Source organism: Rattus norvegicus, chromosome 10 (genome assembly GCF_036323735.1).
Source record: "Rattus norvegicus strain BN/NHsdMcwi chromosome 10, GRCr8, whole genome shotgun sequence".
In the NCBI taxonomy this organism is placed as follows: domain Eukaryota; kingdom Metazoa; phylum Chordata; class Mammalia; order Rodentia; family Muridae; genus Rattus; species Rattus norvegicus.
The window spans coordinates 91,687,552-91,704,130 of NC_086028.1; the positions used below are offsets into that span (position 1 = coordinate 91,687,552).

The 16,579-nt window shown below is 51.5% G+C and overlaps 2 protein-coding genes and 1 pseudogene across 2 annotated transcripts; 2 read left to right on the forward strand and 1 right to left on the reverse strand.

Annotated features, from left to right (window-relative positions):
• The first annotated feature begins 1 nt into the window (after window position 1).
• Psmc5 (proteasome 26S subunit, ATPase 5) lies at window positions 2-5,936 on the forward strand. Its single transcript, NM_031149.1, is given in 12 exon segments — window positions 2-40; window positions 642-713; window positions 3,600-3,669; window positions 3,920-4,017; window positions 4,175-4,231; window positions 4,311-4,541; window positions 4,750-4,876; window positions 4,958-5,148; window positions 5,243-5,341; window positions 5,424-5,534; window positions 5,639-5,725; window positions 5,831-5,936. Coding segments are annotated over 12 exon segments (1,221 nt in total). The 5' UTR covers window positions 2-16; the 3' UTR covers window positions 5,885-5,936.
• Window positions 2,466-2,591, forward strand: LOC120095430 (small nucleolar RNA SNORA51; annotated as a pseudogene).
• Window positions 5,937-5,990: 54 nt separating the features above from the next.
• Window positions 5,991-14,857, reverse strand: Smarcd2 (SWI/SNF related, matrix associated, actin dependent regulator of chromatin, subfamily d, member 2). The gene is given in 13 exon segments (NM_031983.2): window positions 5,991-6,938; window positions 7,008-7,109; window positions 7,246-7,368; window positions 7,519-7,654; window positions 7,791-7,888; window positions 8,049-8,210; window positions 8,566-8,667; window positions 8,796-8,891; window positions 9,287-9,442; window positions 9,638-9,760; window positions 9,885-9,927; window positions 10,060-10,244; window positions 14,557-14,857. Coding segments are annotated over 13 exon segments (1,596 nt in total). The 5' UTR covers window positions 14,773-14,857; the 3' UTR covers window positions 5,991-6,884.
• Between the last annotated feature and the right edge of the window lie 1,722 nt (window positions 14,858-16,579).

Sequence of the window (16,579 nt, forward strand, 5' to 3'; positions counted from 1 at the left end):
TGCCGAAGGAGGGAAGATGGCGCTTGATGGGCCAGAGCAGGTAAGGATTCTGCCGCGGCGTCAGGGCGGCATCCAAGCCGAGTGTGGAGTGCACAAAATCTGAACTGAGGGGTGGCCACTAGCAAAAGGGTCGAGTGGATCAGGGGTGGGTGGACCACGTCAGACTTGACCCTGCCTGGAACTGGATCTGCTGTGTCAGCGCCACCCGCGGTAAGCAGGACAGGGCTGGGTAAAAACTGAATGAAGAGCTAGGCAAGCCGGAATGGCCTGGGTGGGACCTGGACTTGGTCCTTCTGTTCTGCCTTTGTCTGTAGTAGTTACACCTTGGGTTTGTATAGCTCTTGCCACAGAGCAAAGCGCTCTGTAAGTATATGGCCCCTTGAGCCTCCTAAAAGTCTTCGAAGGTAGGCGGTAATTGCATCCTTTTAGTGGATTCAAAAGTGAAGGATTAGAACCAATAACTAAGCCTTTGCAGTTCAAACACACAGACCTCACCTATGGAGATAACCAGTTTCTGAGGAAAAGGGAATGATACTTTCCTGGCCTTGTTTCTTAAGCTATATGGTAAAGTGCCCTGAAAATACTTTGGCTTTATCCCTTAGTAGTTTACGTAACTGTTTAACAATTACACTTGTCTTCAGATGGAACTGGAAGAGGGGAAGGCAGGCAGTGGACTCCGTCAATATTATCTGTCCAAGATTGAAGAACTCCAGGTAAGTCCAGACACCAGAGGGAGCTTGAGAGCTAGCTGGTAGGTGCAGATTTCTCAACGTCCTTTTTCCACTGGGAGTGCAGCAAAGTGTTCTTTTCCAGTGTCGTTCTTGTAGCTCTTCAGTTGTTAATTTATTATGCATATGTGTATATGTGTGCTTTCGTAAGCTTATATGCATCATATGTATGCAGGTGCCTGCGCAGGGCAGAAGAGGGCAGTGGATCCCCTGAAACTTGAGTTACAGATAGTTATCTTTCCCAGGCACTTAGAGTGACAACTAAACCCAGGCCCTCTGCAAAAGCAGTAAACCCTGTTAACTGGTGAGCCGCCTCTCCAGCCCCTCCTCTGTGGTTAGGAAGTAACAAGCAGTGTAACGTATATTGGTAATCTCTTGGATGGGAATGGTATTTAGTTAGGATTTCTGTTTGCTCGCTCGCTCGCTTTTTCAGGCTTTTCATTTTATGTTGTGTTTGGGTGTTTTGCTTGCATCTATGTCTGTGCCAGAAGATGGTGTAGGAGCCCTGGAAACGGAGTCACGGAAGGTTGTGAGCTGCCGTGTGGGTGCTGGGAATCCAGCCCAGGTTCTCCCGGAGCAGCTGGGACTCTCAACCACTTTTAACCATGCTTTAATGCTTCTGCTTTGGTCTTTAGTGCTTCACCTTTCTCGGGTCTGAAATAAGGCGGAAGGATGGATGTTGTTGTCTGTCTTTTATTGTCTTGCCTTTGTCTTACTTTTGTTTATTTAATAGATTCTCATTGTGTAGCCCAGATGGGCTGGGATTCTCCAGCTCTCAGCCTCCTTAGGGTAGAAATTACAAGCCTGTGTCGTCGTGCCTACCTTTTAAAACTAACTGTTTTTTCTAATTTTATGTTTTGAAATCCTTATCACCACCACCCCTTCTATGGGTGTTCCTAAATACACAGACACGACCTGTTCAGTCTGTATAATGTTACCTGCATGTATGTGCTCACTGGGTACTGCATAACCACCCCTTCTATGGGTGTTCCTAAATACACAGACATGACCTGTTCAGTCTGTATAATGTTACCTGCATGTATGTGCTCACTGGGTACTGCATAACCAAACGGGGCGCTTCTTCCTTGTCTTCCTCTCAGCTTTCCTCAGGAGCCATAATTCTTTGTCTGGGGTTGAGGCCCCATGAGTGAACTTCTCCCTTCCATGTTAGCGTGTCCATTGGTGTCACCAGTGTTCAGGACTTGTCTAATTTAAGAATCCATGTCGATGAGACTTCATGAGTGTAGCATTTCTGACTCTTTTTTTTTTTTTTAAGATTTACTTATTTTATATATGTGAGTACACTGTAGCTGTCTTCAGACACACCAGCAGAGGGCACCAGATCCCATTACAGATGGTTGTGAGCCACCATGTGGGTGCTGGGAATTGAACTCGGGACCTCTGGAAGAGCAGTCGGTGCTCTTAACCGCTGAGCCATCTCTTCAGCCCAATCTCTGACATTTCTAAGAAACAGTCTCCCAGCAAACCTTGTTTATCTGGCTCTTAGGATCTTTCTGCCCCCTCTTCCAAAATGACCTCTGAGCCCTGGGTTTAGGAGTTGCACTGTAGATGTCAGTTGGGACCAGCAATGCAGTCTCTTGACTTCTACGTTTTGGTCAGTTGTGGTTGTCTGTAATTGTCTCCATTTGTTGCCAAGAGAAGTTTCAAGAGAAGGGACTAGAACCGCATTTATCTGTAATAGACTGCAGTTACAGATTATGCAGACTTAGTAAAGTGGGCCTCCTTGTGCTTACCACAGGCTGTGTTCCTACACTGACTGTATGGAAACAGAGTAAACCTACCCTGTGTACTCCTCAGCCTAGGCCACCGTGCCTGGTCTGTATTGTGAATGGGGAAAAAAAGGTTTAGTAAAGTGATTGTAGGCTCTTCACAATCCATAACGTAACGAGCCCGGCATAGTTGACTATGTGTCTAGTACCGGGCTTTGTTTTCCTCCCTTTAAGCAGGCTGCAGTCCAGTTAGAGAACTGTTGGGTGCCACCATGGTAATTGTGGGTCATAAGCATCACAGCTGAGTAGAACTATCAGTTGGTTCCTCCTTGGAAGCTTGTGTGGCACCTTTGGCGACGAAACTGTGCTTTACTGCAGGAAGGAGGCAGGGAGGGGAGGGACCAAGGCTATGGGAATGTCCTATGTTTTAGGAGTCCCTTGGGTGACTGACCAACAACTCAAAAGGTGGCTTCTCAGACCTGCTGGGGTTTTATTAACTAGTCTTGAATGGGGCTTTATCAATCCGGCTGGGAACGTTGCATTTGACTCTGCATATCCACAGCTTACATGCATTGTGTATTGTGTAGACAATAAGACCTCGACGACTTTTTCAAACATCCTGTTTCACCCAGTTCTTTCCTCCCAGGTTTGTCTTCTTCCCGCGCTCTCTAATTAAAGTTCCTTCCACTCTCGTTTTCCCCTACGAATCACTTAACCCCTCTTACACACATTCACACACGCACTTTCCTGTTTCTGCAGTCACTCCAGGCTATACACACATCGGAAGAAGACATGGAACTAGGAATTGACTTACTTTGATCTCACAGCAATTGGCTAGAACTCAAGCGTCTCACCTCAGGACCTGTCCACCATACCATGTTACCTCTCCAGAAGCCACTCCCATGAACAAACTGTAGATAGTTTCTCTCCATTAGATTTTGTTCTCCCTGGACCAGTAGTGGCGGGCCTTCTGTGATACCTGCTTGGGGCTCGTTAGGAAATCTTAAAGAGGTCAGGACAGGGCCCTCAGATACTGCTGGAGAAGCTGAAGGAGCAACTTAAACTGCCTGTAAGAATCTCAGCCGAGATCGTTTCCTGCAGGCTTTGACTGAGTAACGGGATTTGTCTCCTGTCTCCATAGTTGATTGTGAATGACAAGAGTCAGAACCTCCGGAGACTGCAGGCCCAGAGGAATGAGCTCAATGCAAAAGGTGAGGGAGAAGATGGAAGACTCCCTGTCGGTCTGCGGCAGGCTCTGGGCGTGCACTGCTCGGTCCTCAGCCCACAGTGATGCGCACTGTCCGGTTATGTGGCTGTTCCATGCACACCTTATCTAAGCCCTGGTGGAAGCCCCTTTCAAGTCTCAAGTCTTAAGTTCTTTGTTCCCTTCCAAGTGTTAATGGTCCTTAGGTGACTGATGTTTTTTAATGGTTTGGGGATTGTTGTTGTTGTTGTTGTTAGTTCGTCTGTTGCGGGAGGAACTGCAGCTGCTGCAGGAACAGGGCTCCTACGTTGGAGAAGTCGTGAGGGCCATGGATAAGAAAAAAGTGTTGGTCAAGGTAAAAGCAGCGTGACCCCTAGAGCCGGCTCCTGGCACTCCCTCCCTTTGTATGTAGCCTGAGTGTCCGATTACCCCAGAGCTTCCTTGTGTTAATCGTGGTTGGGATGGCTGTTTTGACAACTGAGGAAAATCACAAGCCCCCATTTCTTCTTCAGGTCCATCCTGAGGGCAAATTTGTTGTTGATGTGGACAAGAACATTGATATCAATGATGTGAGTGTGGCAGGTAATATTGTGGGCGGGGGAGCAGCACCACCACCCTACATCCTGAGACTCCCTCCCCTCCCTCCAGGTGACACCCAATTGTCGGGTGGCTCTAAGAAATGACAGCTACACTCTGCATAAGATCCTGCCTAACAAAGTGGACCCTTTGGTATCACTAATGATGGTGGAAAAGGTGCCAGACTCAACCTACGAGATGATTGGCGGGCTAGACAAGCAGATCAAGGAGATCAAAGAAGTGATTGAGCTGCCTGTGAAGCACCCTGAGCTCTTTGAAGCCCTGGGCATTGCACAGCCAAAGGTAACATCAGACTTAGCCAGCACTGGGTAGCCTTCCCCGCTCAACAGCAGCAAGAGAGATTTCTGGAGCAGTAAGCTAGTTTGGATACACAGTCCAGAAAAGATACTGGCCTTCAGTTTTTATATTCCTCACCTCAAGCAAGGGATCCAATACAAAGCCCTCACAGAGCTGGCCTTTTTCCTAAGTGTAATGCATACTCTCCCTCTAGGGAGTCCTGCTATATGGACCCCCAGGCACTGGGAAGACGTTGTTGGCCCGGGCTGTGGCTCATCATACGGACTGTACCTTTATTCGTGTCTCTGGCTCTGAACTGGTACAGAAATTCATTGGGGAAGGTGACTATGGCTACAGGTGTGAGGGGTAAGAGGAAGGGTAGCGGGTGGGGTGTGCATGGCTCTAACGTCGGCCTTGCACAGGGGCAAGAATGGTGAGGGAGCTGTTTGTCATGGCCCGAGAACATGCTCCCTCCATCATCTTCATGGACGAGATCGACTCTATCGGTTCTTCACGGCTGGAGGGAGGCTCTGGAGGCGACAGTGAGGTACAGCGCACAATGCTGGAACTGCTCAACCAGCTGGATGGCTTTGAGGCCACTAAGAATATCAAGGTGAGATGGGATAAGCTTTCACAAGCCAGCTAACAGGGTGAGGCGGCATGCCGGCCTGAGAGAGTGTAGCTGATTCCTCTCCTCCTTTCCCCAGGTTATCATGGCTACTAATAGGATTGATATCCTGGACTCTGCCCTGCTTCGTCCTGGGAGGATTGACAGGAAAATTGAATTCCCACCTCCCAATGAGGAGGTCTGTGCTGGAGGTGCCTGGAGGAGCCCTGGCTGTGGAGACAGAGCAGGGCTTACGGCTTTCTTTCTTCTCTTGTCCCTAGGCCCGGCTGGACATTTTGAAAATCCACTCTCGGAAAATGAACTTGACCAGGGGGATCAACCTGAGGAAAATTGCTGAGTTGATGCCAGGAGCTTCAGGGGCTGAAGTGAAGGTAATTGGAGGCTTCAGGGAAACAGGGCAGTAGCAGGAAGCCCTAAGAGCCAACTCAGTCCTAAGGGGGTCAGCAGCAAGGCCTCAGCTTCTCTCCCTACCCAGGGCGTGTGCACAGAGGCCGGCATGTATGCTCTGCGGGAACGGCGTGTCCACGTTACTCAGGAGGACTTTGAGATGGCAGTAGCCAAGGTAAGTGCCTCACTTGTCTGCCTTTGCTGTGGTGGCTCTGGAGCAGGGGTTGCATAAATCCCTGCTCACACATGTACACGGGATCTCTTCTCCTTCCCTCTCCAGGTCATGCAAAAGGATAGTGAGAAAAACATGTCCATCAAGAAGCTTTGGAAGTGAGGGTGTGTCCTTTGTGTGGATCCCTCAAATAAAGGTCTGTGCGATAAACTCCAGAGCTCCAGTTTGTTAGTACGTGATTGCATTGTTCAATGACCAGGTCTGGGCACCACCAATAAACAAAAAGATTTATTTGGAATTTTCCAAGTTTGCCAGAAGTGGCATTTGCCAAGCCTTAGGCCCACCCTCTTTAAGACCAACTGCAAAAGGTAACAACAGATCTCCAGCTTTCCCCTTCCCCTGCAGAGTGCACGCACACACGTACGCCCCTTCTTTAGCTGGGTTAGAGAGCTGGCACATTCCCACCCTCAGGAGGTTCCACCTCCCCCTGCTCAATCAGCTATGGGTGGGCAGCCCCATGGCATCCAGGAGATGATGGCGGCTGCAGCCGCTTGCATAGATTAAGAAAAGAAAATAAGGAAGGAGGCACCAAGTGGGCTCCCTGAAAAACCCCGTTACCTCTGTACAAAAAAGTGGCTCCCACATAGAAAAACCTGCTCCCCAAATAGTGCAAATACCCAAAGAGAAGGACAACCAGCAGCAAGGCTGGGCTTGTAGGAATGGCAAAGAACTTTGGTTGAGAAAGGCCAGGAAGAGTCTGGGCTGGGCCTCCTCTTCCTTGCCCAGCTCCCCAAAGCCAGCTCTGACACTGGCCCTAGGGTGGAGCCTGTAAACATGCAAACCCAGCAGCCTTTGGTTCGGAAATGTCTGTTACAAAGTTAAAAGCACAGCCTCCAGCAGTCCTACCTGGGCCTGCCTGCAGGGGGCTGAGGCAGCACGTTGCAAACCTAATTAAAGCCAGTGCTAAAAGGTAAGTAATAAGGCTTTGGGGACCAAGCAGTGAGGACTCTAAAACTACACTTATGAAACTAAAGCTGGGGAGTAGAGGGTGACAGGAGATACACCTCACTCCATCCTGTATGTCTGCAGCCCCAGCCATGACCACGAGGTGGTCTCCTGCCAGGTTCCAGGGCAGGGAAGGAAGGAAGCAATCCCTGAGCAGTTAGGTCAGGCGAATTCCCAGCACCTGTTCCAGTTCCTGCCTTCGCTGCTGCACCTGAAGAAGACAGAGCATGTCTCAGGCTTCAGCTTCTCAAGAAAAGGAGGCAAAAAGGCAAAGCCTCACCTTGGCAAAGATGTGCCTCCCAACTGCTTCCTGAGCCCAGGGCTGGTGGTAGAAAGCAGCTCGTCTCTCCTCCTCAGGGTTTCCAATCACATCTGTGATGATCTATAAAGAGCAAGGGGGAAGGTGTGGCATAGTTCCCACCCCTGCCTCAGTCAGTCTACCTGGGACATGGGGTAGAAAAAAAAAATTCCCCCCAGTGTGTCACATGGGATTTCCTTCAAAACCAGGAAGTGTCTACCTTGAGGTCTCGGCGTTGGGAGCGGAGCCATTCCTGGATGAAGTCCTGGGGCTCGGTGCTGAAGCTGAGCATGAAGTCCCTCTGGGTCTTCAGCTGGTTGATGGACTCAATGGTCTCATGGATCTGAGAAGAGGAGCCTGTGTCAAATGTGCTCCTGCCCTGGGGTCTGTTCTCACATCTCGGACCAGAGGACTAAGCCCAAGGTCATGCCAGTGTGCTGGGTGAAAGTGACAGACAGCTCACCCTCACTGTGGCCTGCCCCAGAGGACTCACCTTGACATCAAGAGAGGCAATCTCCTGCTGGTTGGTGGTAGAGGCCAGGAAGTTACTCATCTGGGCCTTCAGGGGGTCATCAACCTCTACGTCGATGTCATAACAGGCTGTCTTCTTCTGGTCATTAGGGTCCACGCTGCGGGCAGCACAGGACATGGGAAAGCATGGGCAAGCATGACTATGTACATCCCAACCACCAAGCCTAGCCATGAGGAAGGAAGGGTTCGGGGTGAATTGTTTGCCAAGAGCCACCTCATGTCTCTTCTACTTACCTAATGACATGGTTAATAACAATGGGGTCTGGATGCTGCAGCAGCCCAGCCAGCTTCATGGGGATCTCGGAGAAACGGAGCCGGCCACAGCTGAAGATCTGGAAAGAGCATCCAAAGCAGGTGATGCCCGAAGGCCTGGGGAGGCCGACTCTCCCAGGGCCCGCACACGGCAGTCAAAGATGACTGAGCACTAGGGTTTCAGAGCTGATGAGCCGAGGGTTGGGTTGAGAGAACGAGAAGCAGGTAACGGCAGCTGACCTGGCGGAAGTAGCGGTTGCAGTTGATGTACTCCCGCTCATGCCCATCCTGCAGCTGGTTGTGTTTGATGTAAAGCCACAGCGCCTGCATGATGGCAGCTCTCGTCTGTGTGTGCACTCCCAGCAACCTCGCCAGGCGGGGGTCCAGTTTATACTGAGGTGGCTGGGAATGGACAGAGGGAGTCAGGAAAGGCTCTTGTGCAGAAACAGAATATGAAGGAGTTAGAACAGAGGTTCTCAACTTCCCTAATGCTGCAACCCTTTAATATAGCTCCTCGTGTTGTGGTGACCTGCTCCCATAAAATCGCTTTTCTTACTACTTCATTAACTGTAGTTTTGATACTGTTATGAATCATAATGTGTCCCAGTGGTCTTAGGTGACCCCTGTGAAATGGTCACTTGATACCACACCCCCAAAGGATCATGACCCGCAGGTTGAGAACAGCTGAGTTAAAGGATCCTATACCCTTCCTTGCATGAAGCCTGTGACCCTCTCTGTGACCCTGAGCAACTGTCACCTGATGATCCAGCATGAGCAGAAGGGTGCACTTGACATTGAGATCTCCTGGCCGTTTCACCTGAAAGCCATCTGTTTCCTGAGTGGTGGGCATCCGATGCCACTGTCAGGCAAGAGAACGCAGAGTTCATCGCTAGCAGATGGGCTACAGCACTCTGCCAGCAGCACACTGATGTCATGCGCTGTACCCCCTGACAGCTTGTCCCTCCCAGACTCTAGAACCACTCTTACCTCCACCAGATGGTTGTCAGGCCCATACAGCTCCTTGTCCAACTCGATAACAAGGCTCTTAAAGAATGAGGAGAACTTCCTCTTCTGTTTGCTAGGCTGAGAGGAAAGAGCTATGTAAGACGAGTGTGCTGCTGAATTTATTCATCAGAAGAAACGAGTCGGCATCAATGTGTGGGCAAAGTGGCAGGAAAAGGGCTCTTCATGAACCCCACTGCCAGCCAATCAGGGAGTGAATCCAAGACCCTTGACTGCCATCTACAGGAAAGTTGTAGTGCAGTAACTACAGATGTTCACTCTGGACCAGTATATTATGTGTGAGGTCCAGGCTTTGATCCCCAGCACAGAAACAACAACCCCACCAGCAAGTCTAACCTCTAACTGGGTAGATCTACCCTTTCCCTAGGCTCGGACTTCATAAAGACGCTCATGTCTGTCCATGGTCTAAGTTCACACACGCCTTCTCCCTCCCAATACCTCTTTTCCCAACTCACATCATCCAGAAGTTTTCCCTCTACTCGAAGCTCCCAGGAGGCCACCTTGTCTGCTGCTGGGGTTCCCCCAGGGGTCCCTGCAGTTCCTGAATTATCACCATCTGCCTTGCTGGGACTGAATGTATTGGAAATATAGATCCGAAGTTTTCGCTTTTGCTAAAGAGGAAGAAGAGGCAGGACTGAGTGAGTAGCCATTTGTAGCAAGACACCACCTCAACGCATGCGAAACTGAGTGCGCTCTAGTGGATGGATGGCTCCCTGTGTGAGAAGTACTGCTCAAGCCCAAGCTCTTCCCTGGAAAACAAGGCCAGGGAGGAAAAATAGTTTGGGAGAACTTGGGGTAGTATATACCGTCAGAGGCTTCTTGATGGCCTCTTGGATCTCCATCCGCTTGCGAGCGATGGTCTGGTCCAGCTTCCTCTCGAAAGCTAAAAGATCCATGTATGCCTGAGACTCTGGGACAAGCTCCCGGATCTGCAGGTTGAGAAATCCAATGGCTTGCTTCACCAGCTCTACTTCTAACACTCTCCCTCCTTGCTCACTCCAGGACCCCCACCCTGGCCAGCCAGACCTGGGCAGGCCTCCGTAACACACTTACTCGCTGAGGTAGAACCTTATCTGCCATCTTCCTCCTCTTTAACCTAGTAGGAAAACAGAAACCCATTTAAGAATTTAACAGTCCAAACTCACTATCTTCAAAACCCTCTCCCAAATTGCCAAGAGTCTCCTTGTGGTCAAGGTTACCACCAGAGACGAGACAGGCAAGGTCTTACCCTCGGCGCTGGGCAGGCATCGGGGGCTGGGCCTGAGGCACAAGCAGGCGTTTTCGGAATGGATCCATCATGGTAGGTGGCATGCCAGGTCGAAGTGGAGCAGCTGTGCCAAATGGGGAACCAGCCGGAGGTCCCACCTGCAAGCCAGCCATGGGCATCCTACTTCCTGGGGACATGCCAGGTCGCTGGGGAAAGTGGAACAGTGGAGGGGCACAGGTCAGTGGGAGAGCCCTACGAGGTCCATAGCCCATACCCTCCATCTCCCTCTCACACGGGGAGACCAGGAACAAAGGGGAACAGGCGCCTGAGCCCAGCGTGTAAACCACACCTGCCCCGCCCCTGCAACCGCCCTGGCAGCCGTGCCAACAAATGAGGCAGCCGGAGTCCATGGGCGGGAGGAGAGTGCCTCTTGCAGAAGGCAGGACCTGGGGAATTTTTTAGGACTTATCAACACCTTTCCAGCTCCAATATGCTATGTCCTGCACCCTGGGATCGGCCAGCTTCAAGGTATTTATAGAGTCCCTAGATAGCCCCTAGACACCCCTTCTTCCTTTCCCCATCCTGAAGGAAAAACATTACTCGGGAGACCAGAGGCAATGCATAGCAACAGCAACCAGGGGAGTCCGGGAGGATGTAAACAGCCTGTGCCTGGTGGCATGACGGGAAGAAAGGCAGTAGGGATGGCAAACCATTAGGCAGCAGCACCTCAGGTGAGCAGTATAATGTATGGCTTTGCTATGTCACAACTTGTGGGGATGGCCTCAGGAGAGTATAGACACCATCTGGTCACCATATGGCCCCTACAAAACCTGAACCCGTTGTTGCCCCCCCCCCCCCATTGCCATGCCCCTATCTCTATGTCAAAAGACCCTCAAAAAGGGAAATTATGGTTCTTGGGTGGCCTATGGGAATGAGAACAGCAAACATCTGGCCTCTGCCCATGGTCTCGGCACCACCTGGCAGCCAGGCTGCTGCTGGTCCGACTTAACCCTAGCCAGCCCAAACTGCAGACTAAGACTGTCTGGGATGGAAGGACACAGAGTCACAGCAACAATCTGGGTGACACGAGTAGCTTCTTGACTTCCCATCCAAGGCCCAGTTTTCCAACCTTTCTGGGAGCCCTCCACCTCCCAGCTCCATGCACATAGCTGCTGCCTGAAAGGCCTGTTTGGCAGCTCTGCCTTGCACACACTGTCCCTGGCAGCTTCACAGGCCTGGCCCCCGGGGCCCAGGTTATGCAATCAATCAGTACAACCAGACAACCAGGCCAGCCTGGGTGGAGATTCATACCAAGTTAAAGGCCCACCCCCTAACCCCCACACCCAAGCATCCTGAAGATGAGTCTCTGCGACTTCTTTATCTGGCACTAAGGAGTCAGACTCATGACCAGTAGCAGAGGGAGGGGAAGAAACACGACCCAGAGACAAGGGAAAGGGGATAGGAGCAGAGCAAGGATACAGTGGCAATTGAGGAGTTAAAAGTGGGAGACCCTGGGACCTTGGGAGTCCTGCCACAAGTCTCTCCTCATCAGGAAGAAATTCATCAAAGCTGTTGAAAGGCAGAAGACAGCCTGTTTCTCTGCTCTAATAAGCCAGAGCCAGAGATTATAGAAGGGGGGAGGGGACAAAAGAAAAGCCTCAGGTGGCCGAAGCTCTAAGACCCCATCATCACCCAGACTTGAGGGTTCCCTAGAGTTACTGCAGATATATCTGAGGCGCTCTGGTCCCCCAAAAGCTCTCCACCAAGGTTCATAAAGCCTATAGCACTGCTGAGCCCTCCAGGAAATCCCCCCGCAAGGCAGCCCAGGCAGGCCTGGAATAGGCCCCACCCAGACATCTGTTCCCCACTTCTGGGGCTTGGGCTTCAGTCCCCTGGCTCACCCGCAGCCTCAGGGGAAGGCTGCTCACAATTCAAGTCCTAGTTTCTTCTTGTCGAGCTCTACACCTGGGCTTTGAAGAGCTGAGTAACTCCGACTTAAAAACAAAACAAAGTCACTGAAACAGAGTCTCAGCCTCTCGGCCAGCCTGCCCCACCACAGAGTACGAGGCCTGCTTAAGTCCCCAGGACTCCGGAATGCAGTAACTTCCACTTGGTCAAGCACCAAGCCCACCCTCTAGGCTAAATTTTATAACCACCAAGAAGATAAGGGAAGTAGGCTAGACCTCATCCTGCCAGCTCTGGGCTAAGAATCTAGGGCTCAAGTAAGCATGTTCTGCTCTCCAGAAAAGTCTGTAGCCGGGATCCTGCTAAGAGCTGCTTGAACCTCAGAGCCTCATTTGGAGGCCAGACCCTGGCCCTATGAACAGAGGGTACTTTAAACTCTGAGCTGAGTGAAGCCGGCAATAATGCACACTAGGCTTTCTGTTTTGGTTTTGATCGTGGTACTTTAAACCCTTCAGGCTGATTGTTCTCCAAAACTAGAAAAACCCTCTAGAGGTAAATGAGCTATCAATTTATGTCAGCAGCCTTCCCATGCCCAGCCTGAGCACACACATCCTTGCCCTTCCTGCTCACCCCCAAGAGCTCTAACCAGGAGGAGCCCCTTTGTCCTCAGACCCCAAGCCTTTCTGGAAGATGGACACCTGGAAGGGATGGGAAAAAGCAAGCAGGGTCTCCTTCAAACTCAACCCATGTTAATGGGGTTCTCCTTCCTCCTTTCCCTGTCCTTCAGAGGAGGAAGAGGAGGAGGGGAGGAAGACAAAGAGGAGGAGGAAGAGGTAACAAGATGCCAGACTCAAGGCCATCTCCTTTCTCACAACTAGTAGCCACAGCTATCCAGCTGGCCAGCCTGGCCTCAGCATAGGCCCAAGGTCACTCTCTACAAAGCATGCAGGAATCCATCTTCCCGTCTTCACAGGAACTTTCCCAAGGGTACTTCTCTGTCAGCTGCATGCCAAGGGGACTGGTCTACATAATTAGTTGCAGGACAGCCAGGGCTCAGAAAACTAACCAAACCAGATATCCCCAGTGTCTGTAGGAAGCTACCAGATCAGTTCTAAGCAAGCAAGACCAAGGGCTGGAATAACTGATGTCAGTACTCATCGGTGAGACACAAGGTCCATTAATCTCCAAAGAAAGCAACATGGGAAAGATAAACCCCAGAGAGTATCCTTGGGACCAAGTCTATCCCTGTTCATACCCAAACTCGTCATTTTCTTTTGAGATAGAAAGAGAAGCGAAGTGGGTCACTTATCCCAACCCTCAGTTAGGTATCTCCTCAGGAATCTGACTCCTGGGTATAATATGCATGCTCCATGAAGATCTATTTCTGAGACGTCTACCTGAGACACCAGCAGAGGACAGAGTAAGCTACACCTTCGGACCTTCGTGACTGCAGTCCCAGCACTTGAGAGGCAGAAAGAGTTCAAGGCCAGCTTTGGCTACACAGCCTAGACTATATGGGACCCTGTATCAAAAAGCAAGGACCAAAAGTGACAAGGATGTGGGAAAGGATGGACACAGTCCCAGGCACTCTGGGAAAGGTGCAGTTCACTGATAGCAATGATCTGCCTCGTGCAAAGCCTGCCCGGGGTTCCACCCGGTGCAGGCTCAGCACCGAAAGGAAAAGCAAAATGAAACTCCCAAATATCCCGGAGCAACTTGAACCAGAGCCCTGGGGTATGAGGAGGAGCCCCACATACAGAGTCCCGCTGGGTGAGTTCCCAGTGCACTGACCACAGGATCTTGTCTCTGCTTGTCAACGACCTTTGACGCAGCAACCTGAGACTGCTCTCTTCCCAGACAGAAGGGTCTTGAAGTACCCTATGCAACCCAAGACCAGCAGGACTCCACAAAGCCTCCCTGCTCCTCCAAACTTAACTACTGGACACTGACATCAGGAAGAATGCCCAGTACAGAGGATATCTAGATGGGTCTGTTAATGCGATCGGGCTTTCTTCAGACCTGGCCATCGCTATCTCTAATCTATCCTGGGAGTATCTGGGCTCCCTCCCTTTGGTCTCCCATTTCGTAGGAAGCCAGGCTTCAACTTGAGCAGCTGGGAGCCATCACAGATATACTAACTCTCTGCCAGTTCCCAACTAGGAAAAAAAACAAAAAACAAAACAGCCAAGGCAGAGATGCAGTGGGACCGACTCCAAAGAAAGAGTAGCCCTGTTTTCTCACTAACGACCCTCTTCCAAAATTTCCTCACCACATCCCGGGTCACTCCCTCACCTCTACTCCGGGACCTGCCTTACACTTTTCAACCTGATTGCCCACAATTCTCTAAATCCCACGAAGCCTCCATCTCTAAGTTACTCAATGCCAAGAACTCCCGGGACTCTTCTAACTGCTTAAGTCCTCCACCGCAAAGGGCTTTCACCCTTTCCCCAACATTGCCTCCAACCCCTAGCCACTAACCAAAGGACTCTGGCCTGCCTGCCACCAGCCCTCGACAGTTCCTCCTGCAGTGTCCCCTGGGCGGCCCGTCCTCACCTGAGGCCCCTGGGAGACCAACCCAGCGCCCTCGAGGCGCCGCCCGCCTGCCTTCCTCACCTGGTACTGCGCCGCGGGGCCCGCGGGGCCCATGGGGCGGAAGGCAGCGGCCCCCGGTACCCCCATGCCTCCAGAAGGCCCCGGGCCCCTGAGCGCCGGGTTGGGCAGCATTCCGGGTCCCGCAGGCGGAGGCGGCGCACCGAGGGCCGCGGCAACGGCGCCGCCGCCGGGGCTCAGCGGGGGCAGCGGGAACCCGCCCGCGCCACGGCCCGACATCACTCTGTCCCGTCCCGCGGTGCAGCGATCCGGCCTCTCGTCTCCGTGTTGAGTCCGCTCCGCGAGCTCTGTTCCGCGATCCGGGACTTTCCGATTTTATTACCGGGTTCCGGGATCTTCTATTCCAAGTTCGCAAGTTCTTCCCAGCCCAGCTTTAGGATCCGCAGCCCCTCTGACTCCGCTCCTGCCAGGGATACTCCAGATCCAGGATGTGCTGCAAGCCCGCAGGCCTCTCCCGGCCTCCGGAGGTTTGATCGCGGGAGTCCAGTTACCCAGAGGCGGTTACGAACTCCCAGCCCCGCCCAACCCAGGCCTCGGCAGGCCCCGCCCCTGCCCGGCAGCCCAATCGAGAGTGCGTCTTTAAATCCCGCCCTCGCGAGACCCGCCTCAAACAAGCACCGCCCATAACTGACGGCCTCAGAGCCCCGCCCTCTGGGACCGCCTTTTCCCGGAGGAGCGGGAGCGGAAGCTGCACGCGGAAGCGCTGAGAGAGGCGCGGGGTCAGAGTTCGAAGGTCACGTAGGGCCGTCACCATGGTTAGGTGTTTGCCGCTTACTCCGGAGGACTACTGTCTCAGCGAAATGTCCGACATAGCCCTCCAAAACAGTCAATTCCGCGTCTCCAGGCCTTAAAAATAAGCGATCCGGGGCTGGGGATTTAGCTCAGTGGTAGAGCGCTTACCTAGGAAGCGCAAGGCCCTGGGTTCGGTCCCCAGCTCCGAAAAAAAGAACCAAAAAAAAAAAAAAAAAAAATAAGCGATCCGCGGCGGAATGGCCGCCAAAAACTTTTTAAGAGCCTATCTCAGGGCCTGAGGAGCCAGGCCAGTAGTACAAGGCGTTCACCTTCCAGGACCCCACACCCACCCACCCATATTGATTGCTGAGCGCTTCCAAGGACATGGGCGACCCCAGATATGACCTAGCTGGGTTAAAGCTTGACTTGGTCCAGCTCAGAGTACTTACCGCACTAACTTTTCTGTGCCTTTAAGGAAGCCTGGTAATTTACTCCGCAGAAAATGTTTTTAGGTGAAGGGATTTCGCATGCTGAGAGAACTCCAGGTAGTGAAATAAGTTTTATCCAGTTTGTATAGGACCTAGTTTTTGAAAAGTTGAGAACCTTTTCAGAAACTCCTGGCTTCAGCTATGTTATAGACCTACCCCTCTGCTAATGTGGTACCTCCTCACTCACGGTATACAATCAGTGCTACTTAACTTCACTAGGCACTGAAAATCCTCAGAATCGGGTTGGGGGATGTAGCTCAGGTTATAGAGTGCTTGCCTAGCATACACAAAACCCCGGGCTTGAACCCCAGACTGCATAAACTGTCTGGTGGTACACGCCAAAAATCCCAGCACACAGGAGGAGGCAGGTGGGCCAGAAGTTCAGGGTCGTTCTCAGCTACACCTCCAGCCGATTCTACAGGAGACCCTATATCAAAAGAAATCTGAGCTTTTTGTTAAAATGTGGTTTATGATTCAATGAAATGGCAGGGTTCAAGATTCTGTATTTCTCTTTTGGTTCTTTGAGACAGGGTTTCTTTGTGTAGCCCTGGATGTCCTATAACTAGGTCTGTAGACCAGGCTGGCTTCAAACTCACAGAAATCCACCTGCCTCTGCCTCTGCCTCTGCCTCCCAAGTGCTGAGATTAAAGGCATGTGCCAACACTGCCTGGCTTCATAGACCACATTTTAAGTAGACTGGGCAGAGACTTTTTCATAATAAAAATCCTTCACTTTGTATTCCCAATGAAATGATTTTATATATATATATATATACATATATATATATGTGTGTGTGTGTGTGTGTG